Source organism: Simochromis diagramma, unplaced genomic scaffold, assembly GCF_900408965.1.
Source record: "Simochromis diagramma unplaced genomic scaffold, fSimDia1.1 OVJJ01000334.1, whole genome shotgun sequence".
NCBI lineage: Eukaryota > Metazoa > Chordata > Actinopteri > Cichliformes > Cichlidae > Simochromis > Simochromis diagramma.
The window spans coordinates 7,243,974-7,264,979 of record NW_024386764.1 but is presented as its reverse complement, the minus strand read 5'-3'; the positions used below and the strand labels follow the sequence as shown (position 1 = coordinate 7,264,979).

The 21,006-nt window shown below is 39.0% G+C and overlaps 1 protein-coding gene and 1 long non-coding RNA gene across 2 annotated transcripts; both read right to left on the bottom strand.

Moving 5' to 3' along the window:
• Nucleotides 1-406: 406 nt before the first annotated feature.
• LOC120735101 lies at nucleotides 407-19,297 on the bottom strand. Its single transcript, XR_005696179.1, has 2 exons — nucleotides 19,155-19,297; nucleotides 407-1,065 (listed from the first exon to the last, which is right to left on the bottom strand). It is a non-coding gene; the product is annotated as an uncharacterized LOC120735101 (long non-coding RNA).
• LOC120735048 (interferon-induced protein 44-like) lies at nucleotides 11,309-20,025 on the bottom strand. Its single transcript, XM_040034220.1, has 8 exons — nucleotides 19,894-20,025; nucleotides 17,808-18,288; nucleotides 15,386-15,434; nucleotides 14,932-15,127; nucleotides 14,696-14,848; nucleotides 14,424-14,595; nucleotides 12,974-13,074; nucleotides 11,309-12,874 (listed from the first exon to the last, which is right to left on the bottom strand). Exons 2-8 carry the CDS (start codon nucleotides 18,277-18,279, stop codon nucleotides 12,680-12,682), a joined length of 1,338 nt encoding a protein of 445 aa, XP_039890154.1. The 5' UTR covers nucleotides 18,280-18,288; nucleotides 19,894-20,025; the 3' UTR covers nucleotides 11,309-12,679.
• Nucleotides 20,026-21,006: the final 981 nt, after the last annotated feature.

Genomic DNA, 21,006 nt, shown 5'->3' with positions numbered 1-21,006 from the left:
GAGTGTGCTGAGCAGTTCCTTTAGTCAGAGACTGAAACACCCTCGCTGTAGGAAGGAGAGCTTTTGTAGATCATTCATCCCAACAGCAGTTAGACTCTATAACTCCTCAATCACGATGTCATAAGTCACTGGACATCGTGGACATCCACGGTCACCACTTCATGCATAATGGACCTTCTATGTGTATGGGCGTATGCAGGTATATATGTATGTATATGTATACATATGTATATGTAGTGTGTGTACGTGTGTGTGCGTGTACATGTCTATACATAGGAATAGTGGTGGTAAAATACTTATATTAAGCTATATAGTTTATGTCTTGATTATTTCCACAACCATATCCATAATCATATACTGTGTATACTGCCGTTGTATATAGTGTATTGTTTTACTTATTTTTTATTTGTTTGTATTTTATTTGTATTTTTTGTATTTTCCTTCTGATATCTTCTTCCTTCTGATAGCTGAGGTAACGCAAAAATTTCCTCGTTGTGGGATCAATAAAGTCTTATCTTATCTCATCTCATCTTATCTTACTCAGAATAATAAAGGAAAAGTAGCTCTTTGGAGGATGAGTCTACCAGCTATTTTTGTGCAAAGCTAACTGAACCTTGTGCTGCACTAATGTAATAATAACATAACATTAGTAGATGTGAATGCAAACTTTATTACAGTCTAAACCTTAATTTGAATAAATGTATTCAGCTTAAACTGGTTATGTAGAAGATAAATAGAGAAAAAAGCGACTTTGCCTCTAAAGAGGAAAATGAATATGGAAGAGGTTAAAGTGGATTCAGCAGGTGGGGAAACCCTAAAATCAGTTTTAATTGCTCAGTGTGGGTAAAAGAATTACAACTCACAATCATTTCTATTGAGAGCTACAGTAGATTTTCTTAGTGTGCAGGCTGTGATCAGCTGACCTGCTGCTCTCTGTGGATTTTTACACCTGAATTCAACCAAATGTAAGCAGATGTTTCATGAGTTGTCCCTGATTTCCATCCTCTACACTGACAGTATTCTGTTTAAACTAACTTTAAACCCATCACAGTACAGCAAACTAACCTGTGTATCCTGCACTAACTTGCAGAATATTCTCATGGAACCTTTAAATAACACAGTTGGTCTTCCCCAGTTTGTTATATATGTAATATCTGATTTAGAATAGAATAGAAGGCTTGCAGTGATGTGAAATAATAACTCCGCTCAGATGCCTTAAACCAAAACCAAGAAGCCTAAGAATGCTGTTTTGAAAATGGAAGTAGTAGGAAGTACAGATATTTGTTTAAAAATGTAGGAACATAAATTAAAAGGTTTTCAGAAAAAAAAAAACTACTCAGGTAATGTAAAAATAGTACTGATGGTCACTTCTCATTGCCATGAGTTGCTTCACTTCTTGCCTACGAGCATGTCCAGCGATTTAGCTGGATATGTGCTGCAACGATTGTGAGGTGGAGACTGCAGCTGCTGAGAGTCCACTACTGCTGAACCTTTGGATGGCCGACAAAACGGATCTTCCGATGTTCTCAGCTAAATCGCTGGACGTGCTAGTCGGCAAGAAGTGAAGCCGCTTATAGTGAAGCGGACCATCAGGGGAGAGCAGACACAATCTGACAACGAACGGGCACACTTTTGCACCGGAGGTTTTCATAAAGCTTTTATTTTGGTATTTTCGTTGATCCGTACAATAAATTTGCATGTTAGGTAAATATTTAGTTTCCTGTCACATTTAGATTTAACATTTAAAATTTAGATTTAACACTTAGATTCAACATTTAAAATTGTGTTTTAAATATGAAAAATTACAAATATTTTATTAAATGTAGTAAAAAATAAATCGAAAAAACATGTTTTTGTAAGGTTTTGAGCTTAATGTGGAAAACTTTTGCCGTTAATTTCAGCATGTTTCTCATTACAAACGGCGCCCCACACCTCTGGACTTCAGCCGGGACCTAGGCTGTTCTAAGAGCACGCAGACTACAGACAGGTGTGGTAAGGTAGTTATTCCCAGCAGAATTTGTGCCCGTGCGTCGGGAGCGCGCACTGGGCACGGAGAGCGAATCCATTTGACTCCTCCTCCATTTCAAACGACTAGATGTGAAAGTAGTGATGTTTTAATTTAGCGAGAAAGTGAAAGATGAGACACATTACATAATCGTTCAGTTTGTCGGTTATAACAGAAAATTATACATTCCCACTTTCTCACGTGGTATCACACGGGATGAGACGTTTCACCTAGAAAGAGGATAATCAGTTCCGTGTAAACTCGATTCATGTAAACTTTAACTTTCATTTCTGCTTTCCAAAGAACTTAAACTGAAAGTGTCCAACTGGAAGGTGTCTCATAATAAAACACGGTGTCTGATGTTTTTATTGCATTTCATTTCAAAACAAATACAACATGAGCCATTAGTTAAGCTCATATAAGATACACTTCCTCTGAACTTTTCGTGTGAAGTCTGATCTTCTTCCCATCTGTGTGTTATGATCCGAGTGAGCGATAGGAAATTCTGCTTTAGTTTACTTCGGATCCCTTTGTTATGTCCTTTATACTTTTGTCTCTCTCAATTTCTTTAAAATAATACATTTCACCGGATTGATAATAAAACTTTAACTCTCATTTCTGCTTTCCAAAGAACTTAAACTGAAAGTGTCCAACTAGAAGATATCTTAAACATCTTCTAGTTGGACACAGTATCTATAAAACACCGTGTCCGATGTTTTTATTGCATTTTAGTTCATTTCACCGGATTGATAATAATAATAACAATCTCAAGAACAAGAAGCACAGTACCACAGCATGTTGTTACATGGCAGAATCATAACTTTCTGTTTCCTGGTAGACCACACCCAGCTTATAAACTTTGCCAAATGCTTGTCCACGAATTATTTACCACATTTGTACTGGTTGCAGGCATTTTTTTTAAAGCTGTCTCCTCTGCAGGTTTCAATCAGTGAACAATAATTAAGCTATTATTCATGAATTAACTACCAATAAACTATATCAAAAGGAAAATGACATTCATAATCTAATCATAATCAAATTTATAAATGTATCAATGACATGCATCTCTTTAATAATTTCAGTTTTACCTCCTGTTATAGAGAGCTGAGGAAAAAAGAGAAGAGATCACATTCACTGCAGATGTCATCAGGGGGCTGGGTCTGTGACCCAACATATTTAGGTTTATTTGGTATTGCTAATTTAGAATATTAAAATAATGTCCGTGTGTTATTCTTAGTTAAGGGAGCAGTTGAGCTATTTTGTATTTTTGATTACTTATGAGATAATGTTAAGTTCTAGTATTATTATTAGTTTGTCTTAGTTGAGTTTTGGTTTCCGTTTCTTCTATGTCTCCTTGTTTATGAGTCCTGTTTTCTGTGTGAGTCTGTAGACTTCCCTGTGTTTAGGTCTCGCTTGCCCCTTGTGTTGTTCAGTGATGTCTTTGCCTCCCGTCATCTCCCCTGGGTGTCATGTGATTGTAAACGGCTATCAAGAAGATGAAAAATGGAAAAGCAACTGGACCAGACGATATCCCAACCGAAGTCTGGAAGCTTCTCGGACGAGTGGGAGCAGCCACCCTGAAAGAATTGTTCAACAACCAGCATCACCATACCCATATGTAAGAACAAAGGGGATGTAGCCAAATGTTCAAATTATTGTCCTATCCGCCTACTATGTTACACAATGAAAATATTCGAAAGAGTCATTGATGCACGTCTTTGGAAAATCATCAACGTCACTCCCAGTCAGTGCGGCTTTGTAAAGGGATGCAGAACAACTGACCTCAACTGAGCAGGTCCTAAACACCATGGAGATGCGCATGCTCTGATGGAGCTTGGGAATTACGAGATGGGACCATGGTATGAACGAGGACATACGGAAGTGAGTAGGTGTAGGCCCAATCAAGGAAAAGATGCTCGAGTCCTGCCTGAAGTGGTATGGACACATGAATCGAAGGCAGACCGAAGAAACAGTGGATGGACAAAATGAAGGAAGACGTTAAGACCGTCAATGCATCACCTGAGGATGCCTTGGACTGAACCAAATGGAGAAACCTTTGCTGAAGAGTGGACTCTGCACCAGCGGGAACAACGCCAGGATGAGAGAGAGAGATATACTACCAGTCATCAACTTCATCAGTTTCATATTCTTCTAAAAGCAGTTTTCGAAACATCTTTAACTGACTTATGCTTGAACATTGCTGTAGGTCCACAGGAAAACAGTTCCACAGTTTTACCCCACAAATGATAATACAAAAGGTTTTAACCCTTTTCCGTGCATCTGGACTTCTTTAAGTTGCTTGAAGACGTTTCACCTCTCGTCCGAGAAGCTTCTTCAGTTCTAGGGTCGAATGGTGGGGAGTCCCCAATTCAAGTTCTGTGGGAGTTTCAATGGATCCCCTAACAATCCTCTGCCTAATCACATGAGCCAAGAGGTGAAAACGGGTGTAGTTCACAATCAGTCAAGGTTTCGGGTGAGCTCATTGTGAAACCTAGCCCTACCCTATCATGTGATTTCCTGAGGTCAAATGGCCCAGGATGTGAGTTGGCGTTAAGGTGTTCTCTCAGAACTGGATTATAGATGGCAGACAGTTGATGTCGTAAGCCAATGCATCTGTTTAAAGATGGTGAAGGATTCCAAGAAGTAGAATCCTTCACTGCTCACATTAACGCAGTGAATAACAATATCAATTTGACCAGGGAAGTCACAAAGGATAACTGTTTGCCATTAGTGGACTGTGCCGTGCGCAATGAAGGGAATGGAAACCTCAAGGCAAGGCAAGACAAGGCAAGGCAAGTTTATTTATTTAGCACAATTCAACAGCAAGGTGATTCAAAGTGCTTTACAGAGACATTAAAAAACAAACAAAAACAAATAAAAAGCATGATTTAAAATGGAAAAAAGAAAGAAAGAAAGAAGGAAAGAAAGGAACAGTAGATAAACAGTAGTTAAAATGTATGTCTGGTTCTGACTCTGGGAACTGACAAAAACAGGATCCAGATGACCTGAGGGATCTGGAAGGTTCATACTGGGTCAGGAGGTCACTGATGTATAGTTTATTTTGTTGTTCTTTATAATCTGTGCCAGTGGGAGCATGTAAATATTAAACAGAAGGGGTCCCAAGATGGAACCTTGGGGAACTCCACATGTGATACTTGTCTGCTCAGATGTGAAGTTACTTATTGATACAAAGTATTTGAATGAATATTCTTTATTGTCATTGTCACAAGTACAATGAAATTGAAAGATGTCTCCGGTCAATGCAACATCACGAAAGATAAATACTTAAAAACTATAATAGATAGGATATAAAAGATAGAAATACATATAAAATACAGTATTCTCATACAGTAAATACACCCAAGCAATCCAGGCCTAAGGCCCCATACAGACACTCAACATACGACCTAGTCGATATATCACTCAAACAATCAATCACTCAGTCAATTTGTTAGCGCATCCAACAAAACATGTCTGAAAGCATTCCAACATCAAGGGCACAAATGACAACAGGGGCAATGAAAGTCATCTACTTTTAGTAGCATTGAGACATGATATTGCAATTGGGTAGAAACTGTGTTTGAGTCTGTTAGTCCTTGTGTATGTTGTTCTATACCGTTTACCTGAAGGCAGCAGTTCGAACATGGAGTGTCCAGGGTGTGAGGTGTCCTTTATGATGTTATGGGCTCTTTTGAGGCAGCGGGAACTGTGTAGGTCTTTCAGTTTGAGGAGAGGGCAGCCGATTGTCCTTTGGGCAGCGTTGATTACTCCCTGGAGTGCTTTCCTCTGAGCCACTGTGCAGCTAGCGTACCATATGCCTATGCAGTACGTTAGTATGCTTTCGACGGAGGCTCTGTAGAAAGACACCAGCAGTCTCTGTGTGATGTTGTTCTTCCTAAGCACTCTCAGAAAGTACAGTCTCTGTTGTGTCTTTTTCAGTAGCTCAGAGGTATTCACACTCCAGGATAGGTTTCCCTCTATGCTGACTCCCAAGAAGCGGAAGTCTGCCACCCTCTCCACATAGTCGTCGCTGATGATTAGTGGTTGGATTTCTGTCTTGTGTCTTCTGTAGTCAATTATGAGTTCTTTGGTCTTTTTCGTGTTTAGGAGAAGGTTGTTTTCCTTGCACCATGAAGACAGCCGCTCCACCTCATCTCTGTAGGCAGACTCATCTCCCCCAGATATGAGCCCCACCACAGTAGTGTGATCTGCGAATTTTACAATGGTGTTGCTCTGGTGGGCGGGGGTGCAGTCGTGTGTATAAAGCGAGTAGAGCAGTGGACTAAGCACGCAGCCCTGTGGCGACCCAGTGCTTAGATTTAGGGCTGGAGATATGTAACATCCCACTCTCACTCTCTGTCTGCGGTCGGTGAGGAAGCTATTGATCCACTTACAGGGGCTGTGAGGAAGCCCTAGGTCTTTTAGCTTGGCGTCCAGTTTGTATGGAAGAATGGTGTTAAATGCCGAGCTATAATCCACAAAGAGCATACGCACATAGCTTCCTTGCCTCTCCAGATGTGTTAATGCTACATTTCCTGTTTTCTAAGTATGTTTTGAACCAGTTTAGTACAGTTCCTGAAAGACCTGCCCAGTTCTCCAGTCGCTTGAGTAATATGTTGTGGTCAACTGTATCAAATGCTGCACTGAGATCCAGTAAAACTAAGACTGACATTTTTCCACTGTCTGTATTCAGACATATGTCATTAAACACTTTGGTCAGAGCAGTCTCAGTGCTGTGGTTCTGTCTAAAACCTGACTGGAAGGCATCATAGCAGTTATTCTGTGTTAAGAAGTAATTGAGCTGTTGAGAAACTGCTTTTTCAATGATCTTGCTTAAAGATGGGAGATTTGAGATGGGACTGTAGTTGTTCATTTGTGTCTTGTCAAGATTGTCCTTTTTCAGTACAGGTTTAATTACAGCAGTTTTTAGTGGTTCTGGAAACACACCCGACATTAAAGAAAAGTCGACGATCTGTAACAGGTCTGACTCCAAAGTGTTTGAGACCTTTTTGGAAAAAATCTGTTGGCAGGACATCTAAGCAGCAGGAGGAAGAGTTCAGTTGACCTAAGATGTCCTCCAGGTCTTTGCTGTTAATAGGGTGAAACTGTTTCATGGTGTTTAAACTGTTTTTCGGTGGACACAGTACATATCCTGAATCTGCTGTTGTATCAATTTCTTGTCTAATCTTTTGGATTTTGTCTGTGAAGAATTTGGCAAAGTCATTGCAGGCCGAATGAAGTTCAGCTGCCACTGACACAGGAGGGTTTGTTAGCCTGTCAACTGTTGCAAATAAGACCCGGGCGTTATGACTGCTTTTGGTGATGATGTCAGGGAAGTAGGACGTCCTTGCACTCCTAGGTTGTAAATTATAATTGTGAAGTTTCTCTTTATAGATGTTATAATGAACCTGGAGTTTTGTTTTTCTCAATCTGCGCTCAGCTTTCCGACACTCTCTTTTTTCATTTTTCACCAGTGGTGGAGTTTCTCCAGGGAGACTTCCAGAGATAACCTTCACCTTAATGGGAGAAATAGTGTCCATAACATTTAACATTTTAGCATTGAAGCTATTGACGAACTCATTGACTCAACACTGAAGTTTACCGGAAGCCCAGACACACGGACCAGTACCTCCTCTTTGACTCCCACCACCCTCTGGAACACAAACTTGGAGTAATCAGGACCCTACAACACCGGGCAGAAAATGTTCCCTTTAAGCCTGGAGGGAAAAAGAGGTAACACACACATGTAAAGGAAGCTCTTAAAACATGTGGTTATCCTAATTGGGCTTTTATCAAGTCAGCAAAGATGAACAGAAAAGAAGATCAGACACCAACTAGGGAAGATCAGAAAGACAAACGCAACAACATTGTCATCCCCTATGTAGCCGGTTTATCAGAAAAACTCAAGAGAGTCTTCTCCAGGCACGACATCCCAGTATACTTCAGACCCAGCCACACAGACAAAAATTGGTCCATCCCAAAGACAAAACTGCAGTACTGTGAACACTCAGTATCTGTGTGATAGCATTATTGTTGCCCGTAAACTGTATCTTGGAAAATGTCAAAATGAATCAAAATGGAGAGAAGATGGATGGCCAAGTATACAACTATAGTTAGCAAATATAAATGCTTCAAATGGAACACCAAACAAAAGTTGAGGGTGAGAATGACAGGTCTGAACCATGTAAATTTCATTTTTATGCTATGAAAGAAAAAGTTGAAAGAATTTTAAAACCTTTAATAACACTTATGTCTGAAACACAGTTGTGTTGCATTCAGAATTATATTTTTATGCATTTCATTGAGAAACAAGATTGCTTACTTTACCTATGTGCAGCATTTTGTTGTTGTTAAAGCGTTCACAGAAATGATAAAATCACATAAACAAAAGTTTTACAATACAACAAATTTTAAAATGTTAACACGGAAACATAAGTGATTATTGAAATGTGAATGTCGACTTTTTTCTTATTATTAGAAAGGGATAGGCCAAAGCTTATAGTCAACAGTACTAAGAAGTAGCTTAAGCAGATCCAGGGCCAACTGTTTGTTCTCTGCCAGGAAACAGTGTAAACAAAACAAAGCAAATTTACCTGCTATGAGGAACTGTTTGTTGAGACGGAGATACTTTAGAAATGTGCCAGTCCAAAAGAAATTGAATAAATTACAAATCATTTCTAAAAGTAAAGGGGCGGGTTAGGGATTATTAGTTTTGCTTGTGTTTTCTACTGAGCAATAAACACAAAACATCAGACCTCCCGTCTTTTTTTGCCATTGGGGTGGGGGGTAGGAGGAGTTGGCCAACTGGTCAGGGTCTGGGATGCTGGGCCTCCCTCCTGCTGCGGTACCGGGGGGTAGCGGGGATTGTCTACACCCCGGTGGCTGATGCCCTCAACCGTCGGTGCATTGGTGGTTCTCAGTGTCTGGGGCTGGGTGCTCAGGTGTGTAGTGGCTCACTCCCAGCGGCTGCTTGGCACGGCATGGCGCCTGTGGTTCGGTCTAGCCCCTTCAATTCAATTCAATTCAATTTTATTTATATTGTGCCAAATCACAACAATAGTCACCTTAAGGTACTTTATATTGCACAGTAGATTGTACAATAATAATAGATACAGAGAAAAACCCAACAATCATATGACCCCCTATGAACAAGCACTTTGGTGACAGTGGAAAGGAAAAACTCCCTTTTAACAGGAAGAAACCTCCGGCAGAACCAGGCTCAGGGAGGGGCGGGGTCATCTGCAGCGTTGGGGTGAGAGAAGGAAGACAGGATAAAGACATGCTGTGGAAGAGAGACAGAGATTAATAACAAGTATGATTCAATGCAGAGAGGCCTATTAACACATAGTGAGTGTGAAAGGTGACTGGAAAGGAAAAACTCAATGCATCATGGGAATCCCCGGCAGCCTACGTCTATTGCAGCATAACTAAGGGAGGATTCAGGGTCACCTGGTCCAGCCCTAACTATATGCTTTAGCAAAAAGGAAAGTTTTGAGTCTAATCTTAAAAGTAGAGATAGTGTCTGTCTCCCAAATCCAAACTGGAAGCTGGTTCCATAGAAGAGGGGCCTGAAAACTGAAGGCTCTCCCTCCCATTCTACTTTTAAATACTCTAGGAACAACAAGTAGGCCTGCAGTGCGAGAGCAAAGTGCTCTAATAGGGTGATATGGTACTACAAGGTCGTTAAGATAAGATGGGGCCTGATTATTTAAGACCTTGTATGTGAGGAGCAGGATTTTGAATTCAATTCTGGATTTAACAGGAAGCCAATGAAGGGAAGCCAAAACAGGAGAAATATGCTCTCTCTTTCTAGTCCCTGTCAGTACTCTTGCTGCAGCATTTTGGATTAACTGAAGGCTTTTCAGGGAGTTGTTAGGACTTCCCAATAATAATGAATTACAGTAGTCCAGCCTGGAAGTAATAAATGCATGAACTAGTTTTTCAGCATCACTCTGAGACAGGATATTTCTAATTTTAGAGATATTGCGCAAATGGAAGAAAGCAGTCTTACATATTTGTTTAATATGTGCACTGAAGGACATGTCTTGGTCAAAAATGACTCCAAGGTTCCTCACAGCGTTACTGCAGGCCAAGGTAATGCCATCCAGAGTAAGAATCTGGTTAGATACCATATTTCTAAGATTTTCAGGGCAGAGTACAATAACCTCAGTTTGATCTGAATTAAGGAGCAGAAAGTTAGCGGCCATCCAGGTCTTTATGTCTTTAAGACATTCCTACAGTTTAACTAATTGGTGTGTGTTATCTGGCTTCATGGACAGATAGAGTTGGGTGTCATCAGCATAGCACTGAAAATGTATGCTATGTCTTCTGATGATACTGCCTATGGGAAGCATGTATAATGTAAACAGATTTGGTCCTAGCACTGAACCCTGTGGAACACCTTCTAGGGGGTGGGGGTCCTCGGAACCGCTTGGTTGTCTTAAAACTCACTTTTATTCTTTGGCTTTTAACCTCAGTGAGTCTTAGTTTCTCTTGTAATGAAATGAGTTATTTAATTAATTATTTTACTTTTTCTTTTATTTGGCTTTTATTTATATCTTATGTACTTTTATATAGTTCCTATGTGCAGCACTTTGTGTCAGCTGTGGTTGTTTTAAAGAGCTTTATAAATAAAGGTGATGATGATGATGAATATAAAGAAATAATAATAATAAAGATCAATCATGTGGATCAGTATGGCAAAGTTGTAATGATCCACTTGGAAAATTAAATCTGTTAGGCATTTCTCTTGGACTTCACACAAAACAAAAACAAAACCAAAAACATAAGCTTTATTCTGGGATAGTTTTGCACATCTCTGGCTGTAAATACAAGGATTGAATGAATTGAAATGTTGACCAAATTATGGTGCTGCATACACAGGTTAGCTATTATCAAAAATAATTAGACTAACCACTCAGGGGTTCATGGAATTACAAAATATCACATTTGAAGGCCAATGCATCCAAAAGTTGTTAAGACATTTAGCTAAAAGTCACAGAAATATCACTCAGGACCCAAGAACCAAGTCGTTTTGTATTCATACAACACCATGAGTCATCTCACAAAGAAGCATAAACATTGCTGTTTCACATCACCTTTATTATCTCAAGACAACAATATGTATCATTAAGTTGCAGTTTTTCCAAATTACTCTCAAATAGACAATTTACGCAAAGAGCCAACACTCTTTACTCTTTGCCTTTATGAACTCTTTACACAGTTTCAAGCACACTGTCACAGGGTGGTCCGGAGACCGGCAAGAGGACAAGGACCCAAAAGCAGGCTCAGTAAACTCAGCGATCAAATTACACGTGTTTTATTCCGTGAGAACAAGAATTATTTACAAACACCTAAAACCCACAATGACCCGACAAGATCTATCACAATTATCTACTACCATATTATTATATACAACAATAGGGAAATCGCTTGGGAAGTGGCGTGGAACAGACATAGGGAAGCACTGAGACATGAAAAAGGCACGGAAGACAAGTTTGGCCAAGGCAGGAGCACAGAGTCTCTAGAGCACAGGGAAAACAGGCTTAGTGAGGAAAACTGAGGCAAACTGTTTGTTCACGTGGTTGCCTTTTCCGTTGATAACTAAAGCAACTAACTGTTTGAACCATTCGGGAGTTTCAGCAGTGGCATGAAAACCTCCTCTCTGCACCTTTCTTGTGGTCTTCATCTGTGCTCCTAATGATCTCTGTTCACCTCATCAAACAACCATGTCATTTCATCTTCTTGCTAGACAAATTTACAGTCCTCTCACTGGGAGGCCATTTGGTGATTCAACTGGAGGAAATGCTTCAATATCAGTGTATAAGTCTTGCTGGTTGGTCTGTGGCAAAGCTGGAGAAAGCCTCTTGTGTATTTTGTGTATGACACTGATATTTTAATTTCCAACATGTTTGTTTTGAAGTTACTTTGTAGCTGATGGTTATTGATGCTGAGAAGACAGCTTCCAGTTTATAACCTCCACTAATTCACAGTTCATTTGAATGTTGCACAAGCAGGTGGTGAGTCAGGTTACAGGGGTGTTGTGTAGTTTACAGTTGGTTGTAACACCACAGTCCTGTTACACAGGGAGGGACTGCTCCTATGCTGGACTCCAACATTGTTATTTTTGAAAGTAATTTCTAAACATACATGTATCAGTCCTTTAAAATAATTTGTCCAAACATCCAATGCCAAACTGTAGCATCTGGAAAAATATAATGCGGTAGTTGATAACATAATGTTTTAGTTTGTCGAACATATAAGTTGTGATGAAATATCTTGCTAAATGAACCAAGGTGAAAAATGCATGTATGATGATAAATAACTGCCTTAAAAATGATAATGTAAAAGCATTCAGTGACAGCATACTTTTAATGTCATTGTTTTCTACAGATGAAATAAAACTGGACAGTGAAGTACATAATCAAAAGTTAAGGACCAGTGCAACAACTCTCTTAGGCCAGAAAATGGACATCAGGTTACATGGGACACAGCATCCTCTAGTATATTGGATTGTCAAAATAGATCTTCAAGGAAGAGGATAATTCCTCCCCTCCAGCTAAATGTATTAACAAAATAAGCTAGTACTCTATAGATGACCTGCAGGAAAATGAACAAATTTGAGGGATATCGGATTCTTTGCAAAGCTTATTATACGTACTTCCTAAATTATTTCTACTCTTTGGTTTGCATGTTGCTTATTCGGTCACTGAGCTCATCAAAGTAATTATCAACAAAGCGAAGCATCTGAATGACGGCACTGAGCAACAGGATGTCACAATTCATGTCCAACTCCAGCTCCTCGCTGTAGTTCCTCACTGGAACAACACAGGACAACGGCACACCGAGCCGAGAGCTGATCTCCTGCATCTGTATGACAGAACACGAGAAAATAAAGTATTACTACCCTCATATAAAACGTTTATTACTAACTAAAAAAAGTGGTTTAAAAAAGGTAAAAACCCTAACCACATCTTTTATGTAGCCACTCTTATACACGTTTCTCACATCCTCTTTCACCAGTGGGCAGGCTTCATCTACTTTAGTGAGGAGGACCAGCTGAGGAATACCTGGAAACAAAGTGAGCAGGAATATCATTTCCAAAATGATCTAGATGTTTGGATGGATTTTTAGCGGAATATCAGAATTTTAAGGTTGCCTTTCTTTAATACTTCCAATATGGTGAATGGTATTTAGAGATTCAGATCACCCTGAAAACATTACATGATTCTGTGGTGGAAGTCACTGCATGGGCACAGGAACACTTTGTAAAAATATTTTAAGTGAAGAAATGCAAGGGAAAACTTTAACTATATAAAAAATATGAAACACTTCTACTTCTTCTATAAAAGATAAACTGGAGTGAAGTTGAAGGTTGCTGTAATGGTCCAGGGTCTTTTGCCCAGAGTTATGTGGGGTCTGAGTTTTGAAGTTCTGTTTAACCATCTTTGAGTCATCAAGTTTACGTTTCATTCATTCTTCTGAACTCCTGTTAAATCTCTCGTAGGTTGAGTTTAGTATTTCCACTGTTTCGTAGTTTTGTTAATCATGTTTGTAGTTCCAAGTGCTTTGTTCAATTTTGTTTCCTTTCATGTCCAGTCTGTCTCAGTCTTGTCTGCATCCTCCCAAGTGTCCCCTGTATATACTCAGTGAAATCTGAATCTTTGTATTCTGTACTTTTAGTCAGATTTTGCCAGTCACTCTTCTTCTCTTATATTTAGTTAGTTTTTTTCTCCATATATACCCATCTTCCTGTATCATTTCCCTTGTATATAGTCTATTCATGTGTGCATTGTTTAGTTGTTGTTTCCATTTAGTTATTTCCCTTCTTGTTTCCTCTGATTTGTTGCCGTTTCATCTTTTTGTTTCTCCTTATGAAGTGACTTGTCTCTTTGTTTACTCTGTTGTCTCTGTCGTGTTAGTGTGTTTAACTCCTGGTCCTTGTCTTCCACTGCTTCCTGTTTTATTTTGGTGAGTTCATGTCCCTCGTCTGTTGTCTTAAGTTTTACTTCCTTTGTCTCATCAGTTGTTATTCAGTTCATCTCATGTGTCTCCACTTCCCTAATCACCCTTTAGTGTATATATTATCTATCTCCCTCTATCTTTCTTAAATGTCTGTGTCAGTTTCCTAGTGGTTTTTCCAATGTAGCTTTCAGTTCCCATTTTGTACTTTTGCCTTTATTTTTGTACTTTTGCAATCAGACTCAATAAAGTCTCATTTTGCATCAAGCTCATTACTGTCTGCTGGTGTTGTCTGCATCGGGGATGTCAGTCCACATCACTGAGTCCGCACATTTTGCAAACTCATGACAGTTGCTCAGTAGTGTGTGGCTATTTTTCCCCCATGCGGGGAAAAAACTGGTAACTGCACATGTATAAATATCTTTGTTACAGAGAAGCGAGACTCAGTTGTACTGACCCATTAAGTTGACCTTTCTGCGGATAGAGTCTAGCTTCTCCTCCAGTCCTGTGGGCATGATGGAGACCTTACAGGTATCAATAACATAGGCCACACAGTGGATCTTGTCCTTGAGTCCAGGAGATGTGCGATAGCCGTGGGCCTCAGGATGCAGAGGAGCTGAAGGGTTGAACTAAATGACACATTTGAGGAGAAACAGAGACACAGTTTGAGTCGACTGCTGACAAATCTGTGTTTCATACATTCAATACCTCGCTGATGTAATGTAGCACCTGATAACAGTCTGGCAGGTGACCTTTGAGGATGCTGCTGAGGTCGTCAATGTCAAGCCCTGCCCCTTTGCTCTCCTCCAGTCCCATGGTATCACACAAGATTATTGGCAGAGGTTTCCCTTCACGGCCAGCTTTTACAGAGTAGGAGCGAAACTGTTTACAGTACAATGAGAATGAGTGACAGACCACTGAAATCAGTCACAATAAGTGGAAATCATCAGACAGCAGACACAGACCTGTGTGGTGAGGCTGGTGGAGGAGGAGCCAGAGATGGCCTGGCTGGTGACGTGGCCTCTGAATACAGAGTTGACAGAGTTAAATAAGCTGGACTTTCCAGCTCCAACTGGTCCAATGAGCAAAACTCGAGACTGGGTCACAGAGCTGACTGTGGGTTTGTAGCTTTTAATGTACTCAATCAGTTCTGTCCTCTTCCTGTACAAAATAATGAGATATATAAATTTTCCATTTTGCGGAAGTTGTTTTGACTGTGACAGTAATGTTTAGTGTACAGGGAAAACAAAACATGGTAATCACAGTTGCAGGTAAACATGCATGGGAAACAGTGTTGCATAGTATTTTGCATGGATGCTATCATAATCTTAAATACTTTGTAGAGTATGACATTCAAATATAGCAGCTTGCTTGTTGCGCATAACCCATCAGGCAGAATGGTGGCTCTGTCAGACTTACGTAGATTCCCAGATGACAGTCCTCCATGGCCTCTCAAGTTGAGCGCTTTCTTAAAGATAAAACATAAATAATAAAGCAGTTTTATTAATATTATGTTATTGAATTTAATAAAAACATTACAACTCTATAGATCTTCTGGTTTACTGTTGTTTATACATGAGAAAATATAAGATTATCATTCATATGCATATGAGAATCAAAGAACCAGAGAATTTATTAATACTGGAGGGATTAATAAACTTTTTTATCTTGAGTTTCTTTAGAGTGTATTGTGATGTGTTGCTTTTTGAGATCTTTTACCTTACAACATTTTGTCAACCAGCTTCAATTTAAGTGATTTCATTATTCAGCATGTAACAAGTGTCACCTGGCAGTTTGTTGCTTTCTGCCAGGTGATTGGCTGAAGAGCTGTGAAAAGGTAGTGGGTGTGTGGGGTGAAGTCAGTGCTCTTCTGTGGAAAAAACCAGAGGCAATTAATTCACTCAGGTGCGAGTGGGTATACTGTCAGTAAGAGACTTTTGCCATTTTTGTTTGGATCGTTTGCTATTGCATGTGCCTATTTTTAATGTGTCATTGGACTTTTTTAGTGTGACCATGAATTTTAATAGAAGAATTGATCAAGCCCTAGATCGACTGCGCGCAGGGAAACTGATCAATATTGTAGGTATATTGAGTGTTTGTTTTAGCTTCATGATTTTGAATGGTTTTATAAAATTGCTATTTTATTGGGTAATATTTTAATTGATAATGTTGTTTGTTTTTCAGCTGTGCTGTTTCTGCTGTCCTTTTTTCGTTCTTTTGATTGATTTGTAATTTTGTTTTGGTTAGTCCGTCCAGCCGTAAAGGCGGTTATTGATTGAGAGTAAGTTGTGTAAGGGCGGACTAACCTCCCTTTTGTTTTTTTTTGTTTAATTGTTTGTGCCACTTCCCTTTTTCTCCCAGATCACAGGCCATACATAGCACTGATTCCCAGCTGCGCTGAGACCCGAATTGTTTGCAGTGTGTGCTACGATTGCAGTGTCGCTAAGCGGGGTGTGATGGGTTGCAGTGTTGTTATTTTCGCACAGTTTGTGTGGTAAGTCTCATGTGCAGCTGGGATATCAGCAGGATGTGTTGTAAGTCCTGTCTGGAAATGACTGGGAATTATTATGTCTAACTTATGTAATAAATAAACGATTAATTTATTTCTTTGCCCCGTTTACTCATCTCTTGTCCTCGGTTACAAGCAGGTCTGTTACTAATCATGCTTGGATGTTACCATATTGTACTTTTTGTACGGTGACTAGGGATGGGTATTGATAAGATTTTCACGATTCAGATTCTATTTTTGATTCTGTTTAATGATTCGATTCTTTATCGATTCTCTTATCGATTCTTTTTAAAAAAGGAGAACACTAAGGTCGATTAGCTTAGAACTTTGTTTTATATCTTCTCTTTGAACAAGATAGAAATTTAAGAGTAACATGGCCTTACAAACCCAGCAGTGAGATCTTAAGAGATCCACAGTCTACGGCTCTTCAATGGAGTGTCATGGGGTCCCCAGGAAAAAAATTGTAAATGTAAAATAATAAAATAAATATTCTTCTGTAGCAATAACAAAGTATAACATAAATTATTCTGTAGCAATTACACAAGAATATCCAGTAATGTCTCTGCCTGCAATTAAACACATTCACTTACCGAAAATCGGGGCATCTGCTGTGGCAAAAGGGTGCAAGCCTTTTACCACAAACTTAGTCACTGCTCGGTGACATTCGTCTATCCTGGCCTGAAAGGAGACGCTACCGGTAGACTGCAGTGAGAACTGCCAGCATCTGAGCCAGCCAGACTCTGTCTGTCTCTCTCATCATGGTCACCTAAATGCAGCGCACAGTAATGGCAGGTTTTGTAATAAGGCAGATCGCGCTAACATAATATGCACTGTTAGTTGATTATTTACCTGCCACATTAATGGGAGAGGACGTGCAAACGTTACCGCTGCTGCTGGGTTGAGATTCACGAGTCCAGAGCGGAATTAAAAACATGACATTCATTTAAGGTCATCGCGTGTTTTGTGAGCAAATGCTTTTGCATATTCGTAGTGTTTCCTCCCTTAAATGAAATATCTACTTTGCCAGTATTGCAAGTTGCCCTGTTGTCATCCGTTCTCGTAAAGTATAACCAAACTTTTGAGCATTTGAGCCGCCATGTTTCCTGCCAAGTAAATGACGCTCCGCAACGTGGTGACGTCATTCGGGGCGACTGGAATCGATAAGGGAATCATTTGCAAAAATGGCAAACAATTCCAAGGAATTGAAACAGGTCGAACCTGTTCCTAACAAGAACCGGGTTTCGATACCCATCCCTAACGGTGACACATCAAATTTGTCAACACCAACCTGCAACAGCTAATTGACTATGTGGCTTCTTATGTTGAACTTACCCTCCACTTGGTAGACTTCACACTCAGTCAGGTTGAGGTCATTTCCATGCATCTGTGCAGGAGTGAAATTGTAATAATTTCCTGGATTGCTGTACGTTACTGCTTGGCTTCCATTGACAAGAACCAGTGCTTCTCCAAAATAAGGCCCAGAGTTAGCTATCATTCTCACTGCATATGTAGGATTAGTAACTGGATATTTGATGAGGTTTTCACCATCAAATGTAAAAAGTAAAGCCTGATCATCATTCACGTACTGTCCAGACTGACTAAAAGGTTGTTTGGTGTAGCCTCCAAACACAAAACCAGAATTGTTGTAGCCCACAGACACAGTGGGAGAGCGGTTGTCACATCTTTGGTGAAATGCTGCACCGGTGAAGCCGTGGATGCTGGCCTTGTACAGCAGCTGTAGTTTGACTCTTCTCAGCTGAGCGCAGATTGTTCTCTGCTGGCTTTGTGTTAGCTTGCTGTTCATATTGGTTGTCTGAGAAATCAATAAAAAAACACATACACACACCACATGAGCTTTAGGTCATTAGTAGCATTTCACACTGTTCTTGATTAGAATTGGCCTACTTTACTTTCTCCTTTTGCATTTGTTGATCAGAACTTACTCTGTACTTTCAAAATAGGTATTATCTTAGCTGCTATCATTCAGGGGCATAATATATATTTTCACAAGATAGAAGCAGAGTTGGCAAAAGTACAGACATTCTGTACTTAAGTAGAAGTACAGTTACTAATGTTAAAAATACTCCAGTAAAAGTTGAAGTGCTGATTCAATTTCTTTACTCAAGTAAAAGTGAAAAAGTACCAGCTCTGAAATGTACTCAGAATAATAAAGGAAAAGTAGCTCTTTGGTGTCTACCTGTTATTTTTGTGCAAAGCTAACTGAACCTTGTGCTGTATTAATGTAATAATAACGTAACATTAGTAGATGTGAACAGAAATTTTTATTGCAGTCTAAACTTTAATTTGAATAAATGTATTCAGCTTAAATTGGTTATGTAGAAGATAAATAGAGAAAAAAGCGACTTTGCCTCTAAAGAGGAAAATGAATATGGAAGAGGTTAAAGTGGATTCAGCAGGTGGGGAAACCCTAAAATCAGTTTTAATTGCTCAGTGTGGGTAAAAGAATTACAACTCACAATCATTTCTATTGAGAGCTACAGTAGATTTTCTTAGTGTGCAGGCTGTGATCAGCTGACCTGCTGCTCTCTGTGGATTTTTACACCTGAATTCAACCAGATGTAAGCAGATGTTTCATGAGTTGTCCCTGATTTCCATCCTCTACACTGACAGTATTCTGTTTAAACTAACTTTAAACCCATCACAGTACAGCAAACTAACCTGTGTATCCTCATGTACAGACCCAATATCTTATTTAGAATAGAAGGCTCGCAATGATGTGAAATAATAACTCCGCTGAAAAGCCATAAAACAAAACTAAGCCTGTTTTGAAAATGGAAGGCGTAGAAAGTGCAGATATTTGTTTAAAATTGTAGGAACTTAAATTAAAAGGTTTTCAAAAAAAAAACCCACCCAAAAAAGTACTGATAGGCTACCTGAAAATTCTATTTAAATACAGTAACAAAGTAGAAGTCATTCTTCAGTCAAAACTGCCCCCTATTTCACCTTAAAAATGTAACATTTAAAAACAACGTACACTTAAATTATTTTCCTTCTTTATTTCCTTCAGATGTTTGTTTCTCGAAAGAACCAGATGTGTGTTGCTACTTTGGTCTGAACAAAATAAAATAAATGAGGTGAGATAACGATGTCATAAGTTTCGATTTCCAGAAAGACTGGCATAAGGATGATCACACAATGTTTCTAAAACTATTTCTCCCACTCCATCAGGAATCCTTTAACACATAATCCTTTAACATATTATTCTTAAAGCTTTTAGAATAATGCATACATTTCACTATATGAAAAAGGCGGTGAATTAGCAATAGCTACTAAATCTAATCAAGTACATCACAATAGTTAACTCTAGTTGTCCTTTCGGGACAACTAGAGTAAAGAAAATCTTTCAGTCAAAATTTTAAATTAAATTAATAAAGCTCTTTAACATTTCCACTCTTACCTCCTGTTCCAGACGGATGAGGGAATGTGAGGGATCGCTGTCCTTGCTGTAAATGCGGGTGTGGTAAGGTAGTTATTCCCAGCAGAATTTGTTTCCCGTGCGTCGGGAGCGCGCACTGGGCACGGAGAGCGGATCCATTTGACTCCGCCTCCATTTCAAACGACTAGACGTGAAAGTTTTGTTTTTTTTAAACTTTATTTACAAACAACAGTAAGTAAGTAAGTAAGTAAAATTTTATTTATATAGCACATTTCTAGATAGAAATCACAAAGTGCTTTACAAGATATAACAGATTATAAAAATAAAAAATTAAAAAAAAATTAAAAAAACAAACAAGATACAAACAAAGTTAGCAAAAAGCAATTTTAAAAAGATGTGTTTTTAGCTGTTTTTTTTTAAAGTAATCAATGAATCAGCGGATCGTAAGTCCTGAGGAAGGGAATTCCACAGTCTGGCGGCCACAGTAGCAAAAGCTCTATCACCCCTAGTTTTCAGTCTCGTATACTGAATGACAAGTAGGCCCTGACTACTCGACCTCAGAGACCTACTAGGGGCATAGGGCTGTAAAAGTTCAATAATATATGGTGGTGCTTGCTGTTGAAGAGCCTTAAAAGTTTGTATAACATACAAGGCACCGTCATTAATCCGATTATGTTACATCCTCGGTTGAGCATTATAGCAAGAAAACAAACAAACAAAACGAACAAAAAAACAAAACAAAAAAGCAATAAGCACAAAGCTAAAAGAGTTAGTACAAAAAGAAAGAACAGTCACTGAAGGATTTGAACCAAAGGCGAAAAATAACACGAGCAAAAAGGGCAGTCATGATTATAAAATAGGGAGGTTTTTTTTTTTTTTTTTTTTTTTGTTTTTTTTTTAACATAGATTAAACTCTTTAAATAAAACAACAAGTTTATGGGCTTTCTTAGTATTCACAAGTTTCAGCGATTTAGCCCAGAGTTTAAAGTCATTCAGCCATCTGTTTATACATGGTTTAGCTTTAAAGTATCTGCATTTGTGAATAAAAATTTTTCCCATTAACAAAAACGTCCTAATCAACAGGTCAAAATCTGCATTCTCAGCAAGTATTCCAAACTTTATTACTGTCACCGT